General features: G+C 38.2%; 1 protein-coding gene across 1 annotated transcript; it reads left to right on the top strand.

Annotated features, from left to right (window-relative positions):
* Positions 1 to 454: 454 nt before the first annotated feature.
* On the top strand, positions 455 to 7,660 carry gpbar1 (G protein-coupled bile acid receptor 1). Its single transcript, XM_083537146.1, has 2 exons — positions 455 to 592; positions 3,975 to 7,660. Exon 2 carries the CDS (start codon positions 4,014 to 4,016, stop codon positions 5,019 to 5,021), a length of 1,008 nt encoding a protein of 335 aa, XP_083393272.1. The 5' UTR covers positions 455 to 592; positions 3,975 to 4,013; the 3' UTR covers positions 5,022 to 7,660.
* The last annotated feature ends 10,846 nt before the right edge of the window (positions 7,661 to 18,506 follow it).

Genomic DNA, 18,506 nt, shown 5'->3' with positions numbered 1-18,506 from the left:
ATTTAAATGAATACTAATTCATTTTTGAAAGGAAATGAAATTTTTGTGGTTTTGTAAAGTGGAAAACATTTACACACATCAACCGCTCAGGTCAAATACACCACAAGTCGTGGGAAATAATGTGCATTCTTAATCGCCACATCTGTGCCTCCATATACTCTATACAAATCTCCCTCCTTCTTTCTCTTTCTCTCTCTCTCTCTCTCTCTCTCTCTCTCTCTCTCTCTCTCTCTCTCTCTCTCTCTCTCTCTCTCTCTCTCTCTCTCTCTCTCTCTCTCTCTCTCTCTCTCTCTCTCTCTCTCTCTCTCTATCTCTCTCTCTCTCTCTCTCTCTCTTGCCCTCTGCATAGTTGTAGAAGCTGGTTATAAATATGTGCATCCTGTTTACAGCAGACATTTCTACAACTTTCACTTCCTTTATTGAGACACCGGAAATAGGTGTACTGTTCCTTTAATAGTCATTGAACTCTGTTATATGATGCTGAGTTGAGCTTTTCAGCTCTCAGTTCTCAGTCCTGCAGAATAACTGTGCAGACATGGGATGAGATGAGGAGGACAAAAGGGACATATGGGACTCAACAGACAAATTAAGGGTAAGGGTTTCTTTTTTCTTCATTGTTGTCTCTAATGCCGTAATGCAAGGTGCTAGAGTAAGGTATAAAGTATTAAGCAAATTTATAAAGACTTAAAATATATAAATACATAAATTAAACAAATGTGAAAACATGCTGCTCAAATCAATTAGTTTGTTACTTCAAATAAAATGTATTAACATCTTGAATTATACAGTACGCTACTTTTTCTGAATAATGTGCTATTATTACAAAACTCTACTTGTGTGTTTATTAAACAGAATAGACCTGAATACTTTAAATTAGACGTAGAATGCATTTTAAAGATGCAATTTACTGCCAAAAACATGAAACACAAAACACAGTAAACCTTTTTGTATTTTTTAATATAATAGTTTCGGCTGTAAAAGAACTGCTTAATGCAGATAATGCAGGCATGTTCATGAAATTTTGCAAAAAAATTTCAATTCAAATCTAAAGAAATGTGAAATATTTGTGTATTGCTGAATGGTGTGTATGTAAAACTCAACTTTGAAACTTGACACGAACAAATATTGAACAGAAACAAATTTGTAGTACGAACCAAAAAAAGTATGTCTGTTCATGTCTTTTCAGTAGCAAAATCTGCATTTCAGAATGTATCTAGTGAATTTGTTACATAGAAAATGAAATGACTGCCTGTGCCTTTAATCATTCACGCCGGGGTCAAATGCAAACACGAACACAAAGATACATCCTTTTGACATTAAAGTTGCTCGTCAGTAAGTCTGATTAAAATGTCTAATTAATCATGCATTTCCTTTAATTAATCAAAACGCGTGGACGTGTGTAACTGAGCAACTAGCAGATAGAATTTAATTAAAAAAGGTGTGCTGATAGGTGGTTTTTGATTATATTCATCTATGTTGTGTCTTGGTGTCTCTCTCTTCAGTAATATATATATATATAATGCATATTTACTGATCTCAGACACTGAACTGTACATTTTGATCTATGTTTCAAAAACTGGACTGTACATTATTATTGCTGTTTACATGCGTGTCATTTGCACTACTATGCTACTTTGTTTGTACCTCATTCTCTAATTGCTTCTTCGCACAATTTGTTCTAAAGTCACCTGAAGCTCACTGCGCATTTTTTACTATATTCTTTTACACAATGACCATCAATAGTTGCGCACTGTGCTTTCTAGTGGTTTCTATTCACCTACTCACTACTGCATGCCTGCACTTAATATATTACTATGTAACATAATATACTCCATATACTAACAATTTAGGCTTCGTACTATGCACAATGACAAAGTGGAATCTAATATAATTTAATCTAATCTAATCTAATAGTAACAATAATAATAATAATACATTTAATTTAAAGGCGCCTTACAAAACACTCAAGGACACCATACAGTAGAGTAAAATCATAAAAGCAAACAAACAAAAGCTATTTAACTGTTAAAATTAATCAGATAAAGTTTATCTGAACTTTTGAGGCATGATTTAAAAGTGGTCAGACAGTCACTTTCTCGTACTGATTGTGGAAGAGAATTCCAAGAGTAAGAAGAGGAGCAGCCCAGTTAAATGCCCTAAACCCATAGGGACTTAACAGACAAAAGCTACAGTGAAGGAAACAGATGAGGAAGATCTGAGAGTGCACTTTGGGGTGTAGGTATGAAGCAAGTCAGAGAGGTATGAGGGTGCAAGATTATAAAGAGCTTTGAAAGTGAGAAGCAGAATCTTGTATTCGATATTTGACAGGAAGCCTTTGTAGATGATAAAGAACAGTGGACATATGATTGATTTAGGAGGTTCTGGTAATTAAACGGGCAGTTCTGGACCAATTGAAGTGTAGGATGTTGGTTAATGGTAGCACTTGAAAAGCCATTTGTACAGCCCAGTAACCATCTGTTACTTTGCAGGACAAGATGTCATAATACAATAATATAAATAATAAAATACAATTTGACACAGAACAGCCTTTATTTGTCACGTATACATTACAGCACAGTGAAATTTAGTTTTTCGCATTTCCCAGCTTGCTTGAAAGCTGGGGGCAGAGCGCAGGGTCGGCCATGATACGGCGCCCCTGGAGCACAGAGGGTTAAGGGCCTTGTTTAGGGTCCCAAGAGTGGCAGCTTGGCGATACCGGGACTTGAACCCCCGACCTTCCAAACAGAAATCCAGCGCCTTAACCACTGGAGCTACTAAAATGACACACAATATTCTAAAAAGAAAATTATTTAATACAAATTCACCTCTGGGATCTGTGAACTGTTAAAAATAAGCTTATATGTAAAATTTTTATTTTGGGGCCACATTGTAAGGGTCTCAATGTATACACTAAACAGTAGTTCCAGAGGATCTACAGTACAAACTCTTACAGATGGATTACAGGAGTATGTCTAGTTTGACTGGACATCAATTCGACTGGACATCAATTTAAAGTGTGTGCATATTTCTACATAGAAACTGTCCAACTACAGATTACAGTTTAATCACATTGATATTGAACCATATGGTTTTCTTGGGTCGGCATTTTATGCCAGAAATGTAAAAAGTGTGGAAAATAGAACTTGACTGTGTACACGTGCCAGGTCGATATACATTATTACTGGTAATCACATTATTGTTATCAGTTTATATGTAACTACATAAGATTTAAAAAGATTAGAGAGAAAGGACCGAAGGTCTGTTTCCTTTCTAACTGATTAACTTTTGTTAATCTTATACATGAGACATGAGTTGTGTGCTAAAATCAACCATGACTTGCCTACTGTGGTATGTACAATATTTTTACAGAAAATATAGTGGGTTACTAAACTCTACATACCATCTGCTAAAATTGCAGCTTATTGCACCATTAGAAATGACACCAAGATCATATCATGTCAAATCCTTTACTATGTTGATTGTGACATAGCATTCAATGAAATTCAAGTGAAAAACAAGTCAGTTTTTTAACAGAAAAAACGCACATAGTAACCTGGTTATGCACATTGCTTACCTTTTACTTTTAAAATTTTTAATATGTATTCTTCATAGCTAAGAGTTTGCCTGATTTGGCCATTTTATTTATGTAATTTAGCCAAATATATGTCTTTTAATAATGCACAAACTGTTCATAGTTTCTATCTTATTAAAAGCTGTGGTGTATTTTACTTGGGCTTGAGTGTCCTAGAGAAATAATGATTTTCATCAATTCCTTTACTTCTTGAAGATGGTCCTCAGGAAATTCCTTATTCAAATTGATACCTTTAAACAATGAGAGGCAGCATATTGTTCGATTTTTGCATAACCGTACATGTTTGTTACAATTTTACCAATTTATTGAAATGACAAACTCATATAGGAGTAGTAACATTTTATTCACTTTGTTAACGTTCTTCTACCTCTGACTTTCTCAGGATAAGTGGAGTGAGTGAGTGTGTGATGCCCTGAGCACCATGATGAACTCTGTGGACCAGATTGAGCAGGAGAAGCTTATTATTTTCATCACCCTGCCATTGTCCTCCATCATCATCCTCACCAACCTGCTCATCATCGTGAGCATCGTCTGCAACAAGCAACTCTATGACACTCCCAACTACCTCTTCCTGAGCCTGCTGGTGGCAGATCTCTGCACAGGCCTTGCTCTACCCTTCATCCCTCGCATGGGGCTAAATCAAACTCTTCACTTTGGGACCTGCCTGCTTGTACACATCTTTCCCAATTTCCTCTTCCTGTCTTTCCTCTTCAACCTGGTCATGGTGCACTACGAGCGGTATCTGTGCATCGTCCATCCGCTGCACTACAGCCAGTTTTGGGTACACCGCTGCTTCCCTGCTGCACTTTTAACTGTATGGATTCCTCCTCTCCTCTATGCTAGTTTACCCGCCTTTGGGTGGAACAAATGGACAGAGAAACAACATAACCAGAGCGAATTAACAGGAAGTGGACATAACTTTTCAGAAAGCTCACCCAATAAGGAAAATTATTGCTCCTACAAACAGATTTTTCCCGATACCTTTATCTACTTGGAAGTCTACGGTATACTCCTGCCTGCCATCTTCTCCATCCTGGCTATGACAAGCCGAGTTCTCTGGATTACTAGAAAGCAACTGCGTGACATTTGTAAGCTTAGCCGTTCGGTAGAGCGCAGCACAGCCTCGGAGCAGGAACATCGCCTCAATTTGCGCTACGCAAAGTGCGTCGCTGCTGTCTCGCTCATCTTCCTGGTCTGCTGGATGCCCTACATCATCTACCTGCATATTTCTGTCATGTTGCTCAGAGAAAACAGTGAGAGAAACCCCTCCCTCAATATCATCCTCTCATGCACGGGAATCGGCAGCATGGCCATTATACCCATCATCCTCAGCCTAGCTAACAGGCAGTACACTCAACCTGCACGCAAACTACTGATGAAATTCAGGACTCGCTGCTCTAGAATACAGGACCTGCGAGATCCTCCCTGAAAGGTTTCTTCGTCTGGCAGGAATAGCACCTTTTCCTTGTGAATGTGTAGCAGGAGGCGGATCTTGGCAGCTAGAACTGTTTGATTTCCTTGAAAGTTTATGAAGTAGCTAGTGTGATCACTTTTTTTTTTTCTGCATTCCAGTACTGTTAAAATTTTCCCTTTGTTGAAAACTTTTTACTTCCTAATAGGATTTGACCTTAATGGTCTCCATTCATGATCCAGTAGGTTTAATGATTAGCATTAGCGTTTGATTATTTATTTAATTAACTTGATACTACATAGAACCTAGTGTACCGTTATTACCATACAATTTTTTTAAACCCATAAAACCTTTATTGACACATGGTTGACATATACACTATTTCTCCAAAAGTATTGGGACACCTGAACTTTCCTGCTATATGTGGTTCTTTTCCAAAATGTTACAATGTTACAAATCTGGAGGCACTCAGTTGTACAGGACGTCTTTAGATATGTTGTAATAAAATTTTGCATTCACTTGAAATTGGAAACCCAAACCTGTTCCAGCAAGGCAATGCCCCTGTACACAAAGTAAGCTACTTGAAGATATGGTTTACATGCTTTGAAGAGGAAGATCTTGAGTAGCCTGCTATAGATCTATAATCTCATCCCTACTGAACACCTTTGGGATGAATGTGAACGCTGACTCCAACCGAGGCCTCCTCACCTACATCAGTACCTGCATTTCATATAACCCTTGTGGCTGATTAAGACAAATATCCATGAACACACTCCAAAATCTAGTGGAACATCTTCCCAGAAGAGTGGAGGGAATCATAAGAGCAAATTGGGACTAAATGTGGAATGTGATGCTAAAAAATCATATACCGTATTTATGACCAGGTGACCCAATACTTTTGGAAATATAGTGTATGTTGGAATATGACACTCACTGATTCCCCACAAGTTTCTTGAAAACTCATACAATCATGTGGAAAACACTAAAAAAAATATTAACCGTGACACCGCATTACACAACAAAAGAAACCGTTTTCCAGTTGCTTTGGAGCGTTTCACAGATCAGAAATGAAATTCTTGAAACTTGTTCAACCTCAAAATCATTTAGTCACTTGTGCACGTCATTAAAACAATTTTTTGCTGCTTCTTTTTTATTCTGTTATTTATGTATGTACTTTTGAGAGTCACCAACAGCTGGAACCAAATTCCTTATGTGTGTGTGTGTCAACACACTTGGCCAATAAACCTGATTCTGATTCTTTGAACAAATTGCAAAAGCTTTGGTACATTCATTTACAGTTTTTCTCAGTTGCATTAGAGCATGTCTTGAATCATTCTTAATATTTGCAAACCAGTAAGTGCATTTCTTAAAACAATTTGTACAAACAGCACAAAACATTGCATTTCTTGCAAAAGCCTGTACCTTTCTCCAAATTCTAAGTTCATCTGTCAAAAGTAAGTATTTGTGTCAATAAACATCTCATTCCCATCAGAATGAAAAGTCCCTTTGTCATTGTTCACAAACAGAATCATCAAAATGTTTAGTAATGTTGTTAGTATGATGCTGCACAGTTTCAGGATTTCTTGATATAAACTTTGGTTTTGGTCATAGTGACTAAAAATGCACAAAATTTCACTTCCTTCTGTTTGGCATCTATGAATTTCAGCAGCACAAATTCATTTATTTGATTGCATTAAATACAAGTGTTTATTTCTTAATTGTTCATCCATTTTCAGAATTTATAATTATTTGTTTTGCCCTGTCTGTATTCACTCTCCAAATAAAGGTTCACAAGATTCACCTTTGACCTGTTTTAGAGAACTAGTTGATTATTGGTTGATGAGATTTTTCATTGGGCGTGACGCCGATGGACAGGATTAGAAATGATTTTATTAGAGGGACAGCGCATGTAGGACGTTTTGGAGACAAGGTAAGGGAGTTGAGATTGAGATGTTTTGGACATGTGCAGAGGAGGGACATGGGGTATATCAGTAGGAGAATGCTGAGGATGGAACCGCCAGGAAGGAGGAAAAGAGGAAGCCCGAGGAGGAGGATGTAGAGGACAGGGGGGGTATGGAGACGGATGATCCGCTGTGGCGATTCCTAATGGGAGAAGCCAAAAGAAGAAAAGAAAGAGTTGATTTTTGGTTGATCTGCTGCCATACACTATCATTCATTAGTGACATTCAAGATTCATCTGCCCAATTCATCAATTCAAGTCACATTTACAAAAACTGGTTTAATTATTTTGCATTCAATGACGTATAAAATGAACTGATGCTGAGATGTTTTAAGAGTTAAAACTATTCAGGTGAAACCAGTATAATATATTTTGATCAACATGAACATAAACAACTGATAATTCAGGAAACAGCAGACACTTAAACACAATCCATTAAATAAATGTACAAAAGCATTCACAATTTGATCAAAGCAACAAAAATTTTCCTTATGATGAGCACAAATGACTAAATGATGTGGAGGTTGAACAAGTAGTTTGGAGAAATTTATTCCTGATCTGAGAAACGCTCCAAAGCAGCCGAGAAAAACTGTAATTAATTGTGACAGGAGTCACATGGCCAATTGTCTTTCTCCGAAGTTTATTCAGCGAACAAAGTATGTATACCACAACTGAATCATCAAAAAAATTTTGCTAAGGCAGCTTTAACCATCAGCAACATTCTGATAAACTGTCTATGGTTATAGAAGACAGTACGTCACACTGTGTCTAGAACACAAAACATATAAATGAATGGATATTTGTATGTGATCCACTTTGAATCAGGTTCCTCTCAAGATGTATTTATTATATTGTCTCTGTTTGTTTTTTCTCACCATTGGCTTGCATATTGCTGATAAACTTTGAGGCAAATATATGAATTTAAAATACATACTATAAAATTCTGTAAAGTTTTGGGACAATGTCGATTTTTAAAGTTCTATACAAATAAAATGTAATTGATCTGAATTGATCATGATGTAAAATAAAAAAATAAACCTTTTCAAGTCATTAAGTAAGTGATTTTTGCTGATCTTTTTTAACTAAAAATACTAGTAAAGGTTACTAAGACTTTTTACAATTGTATTGTCACCAGCACAGAACCATTGCCTTTGGCCATATGAAACCCAGTATACATGACTTCACTGTGCATGTAGTATATGTGATACAAGTTTCACTAATCATTGCATGTCATGGAAACTTTAATTTGTCTAAAAAGCTGTGTAGAAGGAACTGTGGGTGAGTCATGTGTGGGAAATTGTACGTTTCAGACACACACTGCTTAGTTTCAACTTCCCCTGATCATGAGAACGGCTTTTCTCAGAAACACTTCTGATGAAATCTGCGAACGTCAGACGCAGCGATAGTTTGTGTGAATCTTGTTTTGTTTGTGAACCCGGATGAAAAGCCAGGAACAGAACAGAAAGAGAGATGATGCTTTTGATTTATAATACAAATTTCACTTTGACAAATGATAGTGCCCTAATGTTTTCTGCTTTTTAATAGCATGAGTATGCCAAATGACCAAATACAGCTCTTCTGTATTATTACTATTAAACATTCCAACTCCGACTTTTGAGCTTCTCATTTGTATTCGAACATGAAGACTTTGTTTGTATTTTTTTGGCCTGATGAAACCTTTCAGTAGCGACTTTTCCTGTTAAGGTGAGATTAGATCATGAGGTTTAAGAACCCCCCCCCCATCCCCCCACCCACCCAGACACAGTCTGACTCACACAAATACACACACCTAGACACACGCAGAGATTCGCTTTACATTACTCAATGTAAATGTTTTCCCTTTTTCTTGCCCCATGACACACAATATCACACTGTTCCATCATATGGTATTAAGAAACCGTACAAAATTAACCATTACTTATAAGATGCACTTTATAATTCTTAAAAACGTATGACTTATAGTTCCAGATAGAATGATAATATGCGGCAGTTTGTGTGTGTAATGAAATAAATGTTGAGCGTTAAACACTGCGCGTACTGTGAGAAACTTGAAAATTGTTATTTGTAGTGGATAAAAATAAGTGTGGGGAATTTCTGATGAAAATTAGGATTTCTGATGAAAATGTGTCTGGTACCTGCGTTGAGCTCAGTAATGTGGTTACTAATTCGCAAACCCACAAACCAAGAAAAAACCTTGAAAAGGAACCAGACTTCAAAGAAAATTGTAAAATTGTGTTCCATCCATCACACACTCACATCAACTGAGTTATTTAACAGACTGTATGTGATGAATGTAGTTTTATTAATGTCTGTACTTTGAGAGTCACAAACAGCTGGAACCGAATTCCTTGTGCGAATTCACTTGGCCAATAAACCTGATTCTTATTCTGATGTGGTTTCACCACAATTTTCTACACAGGAAAAATCATAAAATGGCATCAAAGAGCTAAAAAAAAACGGCTCATTTAAATGGACTTTTCCTACTATTTTTTTATTGATTGGTGTTGCTGAGACAAGCAATGTTTCTCAAGATGATTTTGTAAAGATTGGCACTAAAGTTAGGGATTAAACAATTTGGCTGATTTGCTGATCTGACATTACAGGATCATCAGTTTCCATCTCTTTTCTGCTTATGCTTACATTTATCAGTACATAACATATTTCCTCTAATGCACTTACACAACACACCACTACCTGTTTACCTGAGAAACTACAGTTTCTCGCGGTGTGAAATGTGATTATTTTCAAGTGCCTAGAAGCAGAGAACAAAAGAACCCAGCCATTATGGATGCACAAGCCAGTGCACTCTTAGTGGGTCCCAAGCCCGGTTAAATGGGGAGGGTTGCGTTAGGAAGGGCATCCAGCGTAAAACATGTGCCAAAACAAATTTGCGGATCACAAATAAGAATTTTATACCAGATCGGTCGAGGCCCGGGTTAACAACGACCGCCACAGGTATTGTTAGCCGACAGGGTACCGGTGGAAATTGGGCTACTGTTGGCCGAAGGAGGAGAAGGAGAGGAGGAAGACGTTTACAGAGACGGCAGGGAAAGGAGCAGTGTAGGAAAGTGGAGGTTCGGGTTGGTACTTTAAATGTTGGTACTATGACGGGTAAAGGGAGAGAGGTAGCTGATATGATGGAGAGGAGAAATGTGGATTTGTTGTGTGTTCAGGAGACCAAGTGGAAAGGGAGTAAGGCCAGGAACTTTGGAGGTGGATTTAAACTGTTTTATCATGGTGTGGATGGAAAGAGAAATGGTGTAGGGGTGATTCTGAAGGAAGAGTACAGTAAGAGTGTAGTGGAGGTGAAGAGAGTTTCTGATAGGGTGATGATCGGGAAGGTGGAAGTTGAAGGGATGATGATAAATGTCATCAGTGCCTATGCTCCACAAGTTGGCTGTGAGATGGAGGAGAAGGAAAGATTCTGGAGTGAATTAGATGAAGTGGTAGATGGAGTACCTAGGAAAGAACGATTGGTGATTGGGGCAGACTTTAATAGGCATGTAGGTGAAGGGAACAGAGGTGATGAGGAGGTGATGGGTAGGTATGGTTTTAAGGAGAGGAATGTGGAAGGGCAGATGGTGGTGGATTTTTCTAAAAGGATGGAAATGGCAGTGGTGAACACTTATTTTAAGAAGAAGGAGGATCATAGGGTGACGTATAAGAGTGGAGGAAGGTGCACACAGGTGGACTATGTGCTATGCAGGAGATGCAACCTAAAGGAGATTGGAGACTGTAAGGTGTTGGCAGGGGACAGTGTAGCTAGACAGCATCGGATGGTGGTCTGTAGGATGGTTTTGGAGGCGAAGAAGAAGAGGAGGAGAGTGGGGACTGAAAGAAGAATAAGATGGTGGAAACTGAAGGAGGAAGAGTGTAGTGTGAGGTTCAGGGAAGGGGTCAGACTGGGGCTCGGTGGTGTTGAAGAGGTGTTGGATGATTGGGCAACTACTGCAGGAGTGATGAGGGAGGCAGCTAGAAAAGTACTTGGTGTAACATCTGGAAATAGAAAGCAAGACAAGGAGATGTGGTGGTGGAATGAGGAAGTGCAGGAGAGCATAAGGAGAAAGAGGTTGGCAAAACAGAACTGGGATAGACAGAGTGATGAGAAAGGTAGGCAGGATTACAAGGAGATGCGGCAGCAGGTTAAGAGGGATGTGGCGAAAGCCAAGGAAAGAGCTGGGAAGGATGTACTGCAAGTTAGAGCAGTAAAGGATGGAGGGGGAAATGTCTTGACTAGTGAGGAGAGTGTGTTGACAAGGTGGAGGGAGTATTTTGAGCAGCTGATGAATGAGGAAAATCAGAGAGAGAGAAGGTTGGATGATGTGGAGTTGGTGAAGCAGGAAGTGGATAGGATTAGTAAGGAGGAAGTGAGAGCAGCGATTAAGAGGATGAAGAGTGGAAAGTCGGTTGGACCAGATGACATACCGGTAGAAGCGTGGAGATGTTTAGGGGAGATGGCAGTGGAGTTTTTGACCAGATTGTTTAACAGGATTTTGGAAGGTGAGAAGATGCCTGAGGAATGGAGAAGAAGTGTGCTGGTACCGATCTTTAAACATAAAGGAGATGTGCAGTCTTGCAGTAACTACAGGGGAATTAAGTTGATCAGTCACACAATGAAGTTATGTGGAAGCCAGGCTGAGAGAAGAGGTGACCATCTGTGAGCAACAGTATGGTTTCATGCCGAGGAAGAGCACCACAGATGCCTTATTTGCTTTAAGAATGTTGATGGAGAAGTATAGAGAAGGACAGAAGGAATTGCATTGTGGATTTGTGGATTTAGAGAAGGCGTATGACAGGGTGCCAAGAGAGGAGTTGTGGTATTGTATGAGGAAGTCAGGTGTGTCAGAGAAGTATGTGAGGGTGGTGCAGGACATGTATGAGGACAGTGTGACGGCAGTGAAGTGTGCAGTAGGAACGACAGACTGGTTCAGGGTGAAGGTTGGACTGCATCAAGGATCGGCCCTGAGCCCTTTCCTGTTTGCAGTGGTAATGGACAGGTTGACGAACGAGGTTAGACAGGAGTCTCCCTGGACTATGATGTTTGCGGATGATATTGTGATTTGTTGTGAGAGTAGGGAGCAGGTTGAGAAGAGCCTGGAGAGGTGGAAATATGCGCTGGAGAGAAGGGGAATGAAACTCAGTGGGAGTAAGACAGAATACATGTGTGTGAATGAGAGGGAGGGCAGTGGAGTTGTGCGGTTGCAGAGAGAAGAGCTGGAGAAGGTGGAGGAATTCAGGTACCTGGGGTCAACAGTGCAAAGTAATAGTGAGTGTGTTAGAGAAGTGAAGAAAAGAGTGCAGGCAGGGTGGAGTGGGTGGAGAAGAGTGACAGGAGTGATTTGTGATAGAAGAGTATCTGCAAAAATGAAAGGGAAAGTTTATAGGTCTGTGGTGAGACCTGAATTGAGACCTAGACAATTCAGATAAACATTAAGCATTTAATACAAACTGAATTATTACATGATTAGCTGTATTTATTTTACTAAATCATAATTAGACATTAGAATGGTTTGTACTTTGTGTCCATAATTAATACAAAACAAAAAGTCTACATAATAAGCTATGTTTTTCTCTGTTGTCTATGTTCTTCCTCTCTATAACTGTGCACCACTCGTTGCTATTGAGTATGGTTCCACATGAACAGCCTAAAGATCCATGAGGTTACTGTGGAGGGTTAAACTCAAGAACCATGACGATTTGGCCTGTTATTAAAAGTAAACAATAGCTACAATGGCGTATTGCTTCGATTGCCATGAACAGTTTTTGCATTGGAGTCTCCATCAGTGAAAAATCAATAAACTCAACAATGATGGAACTATAATGAAGTGACATTCGGTGTCACCCAGATGAGGATGGGGTCCCTTTTGTGTCTGGCTCCTCTCACGGTTTTTTAAGGACAAATGTGTATTGTTAAAAGTGCTTTACAAATAAAATAGTATTGAATTGGTACATTTACGGATCTTTAATTGCTTATTGTTTGAGAATGTTTGTAAATGTTCATGTTTTTATTGGTGTATGATAAAGACAGATAGGTGGCGCAGTTGGTGCTAGCGAGCATTTGATGGAGAAAGTTACTGTTAAATGATAAAAATTGCTTGTGAATGTTGGTGATCGGTGGCGAATGGAGGTTTTTGATAGAAAATACTGGAAACTGTTAGTGTAGGTGGTGTTTTATTGAGAATATGAATAAAGATATTGGTGGTGTTCCCTGGTGAATATTGTGAAAGTTAGTGCTTGATGGAGCTTTTCTGAGCACTGAAGTGTGTATCTTCATGTTGGAAACAACAGAGAATCGTTCATTAAGGGGCTTTTGGATGGAGCTGGGAAGCTTGTGTGTGGTAATATCTACATACAAGTGCGTTTCATTGCGTTCAAATAAATGTGTGTGTGTTTATACATTGAGATAAGGACAATTTATTTTTGTAGGCTTTCAATAGAGAACAGCTCTCACTGCTAATAGCTTTAGTTTAAACACAGACAACTTAGTCATCCTGGGACTCAAATTCAAAGGACAAAACATAGAGCTTACAGTCTGCAGAAAAACTATTGGCTGATCTGAATTGCCTGACGATCAAAGAGGAATCGATAAGACTGAGTAACATATTTCAATAATATTAGTTTTATTTTATTTCTTTATTAGCATGAGGATGCTAGTTACCATAGGGAGAAAGAAATTTTGGTGTGGTCTGACTTAAAGGGGAAAAAACATTGTAACTCAAATATATGAGAAAGAATTTTTAACATTACTGTACATCTATTAATCCAACACAACCCTGGACACGATACAAAACATATCATTGCAGAAAAAATTTAATAAATAAGAAGAAAACGATTTGTCCTTCCTACTTCTTTAATCCTCCATGCCAAGGAAGCGAAGCTTGCAACTAAACGGTCTAAGTGAGATTAATAAGATTTTTCCATTTATTTTTTAGCCACTTGAAAGGTCTGTTGTTTTTCCATAGGGCAGATAAGGACATACAGATGGACACCATAATGCTCACATTTCCTGTTCTGGCTCTGGTTAAGGACAAATCAGTCTAATCTTATACATCATGTCTGATTTTCCCACTTTTTTTGTGGTTCTATCCGTGCCAGGCTTGTACAGAATAAAAAAAACGAAACAAAACAGAGACATTATCTAAGCAACAAAATAATTTGGATTTACTGAAGAACATTACCATTTATTACATCTGCGGATTCAAATATAGCTCACGCTACATAAAACACATTGTAATTTATGACAGCCAGAGGTAGTAGGATGCGACCGCTAAGTAAAATTTATGAAGGACTTTCCAGGAATTGTTCTCTGAACAGACAGGATGGTTAAGGACACAGGCAGAGCAACAGCAATAAATTCAGGAATATGTAAGCAACGTCTACACATGGAAAACAGAGCAACGACAAAACAAACTAGGAGTTACAACATGCATAAAAAAACAAAACAGTTATGAGGTGCAAATAAGCACAATGAACTCAAATGACACACAAGAAAACCTAAAAAAAAAAAGAGGTGTGTGTAGACACTGTATAGCATAAAGAGATGGTGAAATTCTTCTCTTAATTTAGAAGAGAAAAGTATAAACACATATTATTAGTATCTCTTTCACCGAGGAAACAACAAATGTGAAAGAAACATTAGCTGAAGCTCACTATCAAAAGCATTATTCTCATGGTACATAAGTGAGGAAGTGGGAAGCGGTAGCTCAGTGGTTAAGACTCGAAGAAGGTTGGAGGTTCAAGTACCAGCACTGCAAAGCTAACATTGTTGGGCCATTGAGCAATTCCCTTAACTCTCTTTATTCCATGGCTGCTGTATCATGTCTGACCCCAGCTTCCAACCAAGCTGGGATATTTGAAGAAGAGTTTCATTGTGCTGTAATGCATGACATGTAAAAGCACCTTTTATTTTAATTCCTAATCTATCAGAAAACTAGCATGGTAATAACTGGTCACGTTATAATTATATATAATATATAATTCAAGCACTTTGGACTAAATGTGTCAATCGATTTCCATACTTGAATATTGATATTTTTCTGAAAAGATGATGCCAAATGTCAGAGAAACATGTTCATCTCCAAAACCATTCAATTCAATGCGTTTCAATTCAATTCAATTTTATTTTATTGACATCACTTTTAAGAATAGACTGAGCATGTCAAATTTAAATCCTAGATTTCTATAAATGTATCTCTAATGAGCAAACCAGAGAAGATTATGGTGAGGATAAACTTTCTGAGGCATTTATATTGAAGGCATTTGGCAGGTGCACTTATCCAGAGAGGTGTTTGACAGTAATAAAGTAAATGTAGATAGTTACTGTACTTAAGTATCTTTTTCATGTATCTGTACTTTACTGAAGTATTTCCATTAGGGGAGACTTTACTACATTTTAAAGTCAAATGTCTCACTTTTTACTCAACTACATTTTGCAAAAACCTTTTCATTTATAAGTGAATAAAAACTTAACTGGTCAATTATGCAGCAATCCACCAATCAGGGTCGAGCACACGCTCTGTTTCGAACATGTTCTGATTGGCGCTTGGTGTATCTACTGATCACCAACATACAGTTTAACAGCAAGCAGAACATTTAGAGAATAATAAATGATGGAAGAATTTCCTGACTCAAACTCGCCACAACACCTGTGGCCTGATTTGTGCGATTAATTTTTTTAAGTTGAAAAAAAATAATGTTATTCAAAAAGAAGGTTTTGGGCTCATGATAATTGTAATAGATATCAATCAGTGTTTGACCTATTAATCTCATTTTATTAATAGATTGGTGTATTAAGAGTGGCATTCGAGTCTTTACACATAAACTGAGTTGATTAAGTAAAGAGTCTTGTGATAAAAATGATAATAGGAACATTATAGCCATAATAAATCATAGTACTTTGGATACTTAAGTACATATGAAGGCAAATGCTTTTGTACTTTGTGAAAGTTTAAAGTGACACTTTTCTGGAGTAATATTTTACAGAGTGTAGCTCGTAGCTCACATACATATACTTCGTCCACCATTGATCCAGAGCAACTTACATTTATCATATTCATACAACTGAGTAGCTATATGGTTAAGGGCCTTGCTCAGGGGCCCAGAAGCTTGGTGTGACTGAGATTTGAACCTACAACCTTCAGATCTGAAGTCTACTCCCAACACTACCACCTTAGACAGTATTTAAAAGAAAGCTTAGAGGAACCAGACTCTAAAGGGGACCCAGCCTGATCTGGGTGACCGTTCAGGATGTCCATTATGTAACCTGTTTTATTGAATTTATCAACTATTAATTAATTATTAAATAATTAATCAACTATTAGTGACTATTAATCCCACTGGTACAATTAATGCAAAAATAAATTCATTGTCCTTTATGTGTTTCACAGCTTTTCAACTATTTGCAGACATTGGTGGCTGACGCTACACTGGGATTCTTAGAGGGTTTTTTTTTATCACAGTAAGCTCACTGCCTCTCCAGAGGGCTCAGCATTATACTTTGGTGTCCCAGGAGCACCCTTTCTGTATCTGACTACCCATTTTAGAGCCCAATTAAATGGCGTTCCTTTTTCACCCTCAACAAGTAGCTGCTCTCAGCTTTTGTTCATCAGCTTTGTGAAGATTTTTCATGAAATCCACAGGGAGAATGTGAACGTTTCACCTTCCAGTATCTCCCTAGCATCTGAGTAAAGCTTTGCTTATCTGGAAATTTTCCTCAAGTGTACCTCACCAAAAAAGAATCTTCCCAGGGCAATGTGAGTTCAGAGATGATGACAGCTAGTACACTGCGGGACCATACCATTAAGTCTAGTCTGAGGGGTGTATTGGTTATTTTCAGAATGTCAACCACTATTCTCCAGTCACAAGCAGGATTCCTTCTGCTTGAAATAAATAGTGGAAACTGGAGTTGATAAATGTGTGTTTTAACCATACAAGGACCTCTGGACCTCTGGAATGGAATTTGTAAACACTGGACACGAGTAAGCCGACCTCTACATTCCATACTACACCTCAATACCTAGTGGTCTATAATGGCATTGGTTTGATGGTATTGATGACTTTATATTTGTTGTTGGTCTGATTAGTGTCTCGAACCATATGCTTGGTGCTGGTGTGTGTTTGCGTTTGTGACGTTTATGTGTCCTGTGGTGTAACTGAGCTGTGGTGAAGTGTTAAAGTGTGAACGTGTTTAGATAGCATTAATTTCACAGGATAAAGGAAATAAGTCGATTTTAAGAATGCAGACTTGATCCTCTTGCATGCAACATATTATATTTGTATTATACGTTTAGGCACTTGTTAAAAATGCTGTTAAGGATGTAAGAATGCTAAAAGTCAAATTCAAATCAATATTTGGTGTGATCACCTTTTGCCTAGAAAACAGCATCTTCAAGGTACACTTTCATAGTTTCTGAAGGAACTCAGCAGGTAGGTTGTTCCAAACACTTGAGAGAACTAGCCATAGTTCTTCTGCAGATGTACGCTGCCTCAGATACTTCTGTCTCATCATGTAACCCCAGACAGACTCATTGGTGTGTAGATCAGGACTCTGTGGGGCCAAAATTTCCAGGATTCCTTGTTCTGCCCTACACTATTGGCTGTATGTTTGGGGTCATTGTCCTTCTGCAGAATACATGTTTTGGCCTATCTGACATTACTGCATGATAGATAAGTATCTGCCTGCCTGTAGCGAGTGTCTCTGTGTGTTTTATGAAAATGTGTATCTATAGGCTTTAACCCTGAATGGTTTATGATACGTATGTGTCATAAACGTTACTCCTTCCTGATATAGACAGACTTAAGGTGAGCAGAAGAATGCTTTGAAGAACAAGGCTGAGCACACAATTACTACCACTACTATTGTGACTTTACTACTATTGCCTCTGGCCAGTTCTCATAAGTTTCGCATGACACATTCCAGAGGATAGAGACACTGGGGGTAAGGAGATTGTATCTCCCAATTGTCTTGGTAATGTCTGCAGATCTATCATGGGGAGCTGGAATTTGTGGCTGGTGATAGAGAAGCCAAAACAGACCTTTTAGGACTGTTCAGTGTGCTAAAGAATAAATATGAAGAAGATCTATACAGTAATTGTGAGAGGAAAAAAAACTGGCGCAGTTTCTCACAACGTGGCTCCAGAGTCCCACATTCGACCCTGAGCTCAAAGTTTTGTGTGGATGTTCCCACATTCCACCATGGTTGATGTAGGTTCTGCTCAGGGTTTTCCAGTTTCATCCTACATCCCAAAATAATGCCAGAAAATAAATTTCCTGAAAATAAATAAATAAATGAGTGATGAAAGAAGAATAAGGGGGATATGTTTTAAGGTTGGACACTACACTAATGAGTGGTTTAATATCTCCCTCTAGTGGCAGGATAAAACATTGCACATTGCACATTGGACTGTAAAGTTAAAAAAGACATATCAAACTTAATATATAGATCTGTCCTCAGACAGAAAAAATACTTCCACAACCCTTAAATAAACGCTTGTTTCATATTAAAGTGTTTAACCATTCATGCAATATACTTATGATCCTTTTTC

This window comes from Silurus aristotelis, assembly GCF_946808225.1.
Source record: "Silurus aristotelis genome assembly, chromosome: 3".
Classification (NCBI taxonomy): Eukaryota; Metazoa; Chordata; class Actinopteri; order Siluriformes; family Siluridae; genus Silurus; species Silurus aristotelis.
This window is presented reverse-complemented; position numbering and strand designations above follow the sequence as displayed.

Coding starts and splice junctions, on each gene's coding strand:
- gpbar1 (XM_083537146.1), top strand. CDS start 4,014: ATGATGAACTCTGTGGACCAGATTGAGCAGGAGAAGCTTATTATTTTC.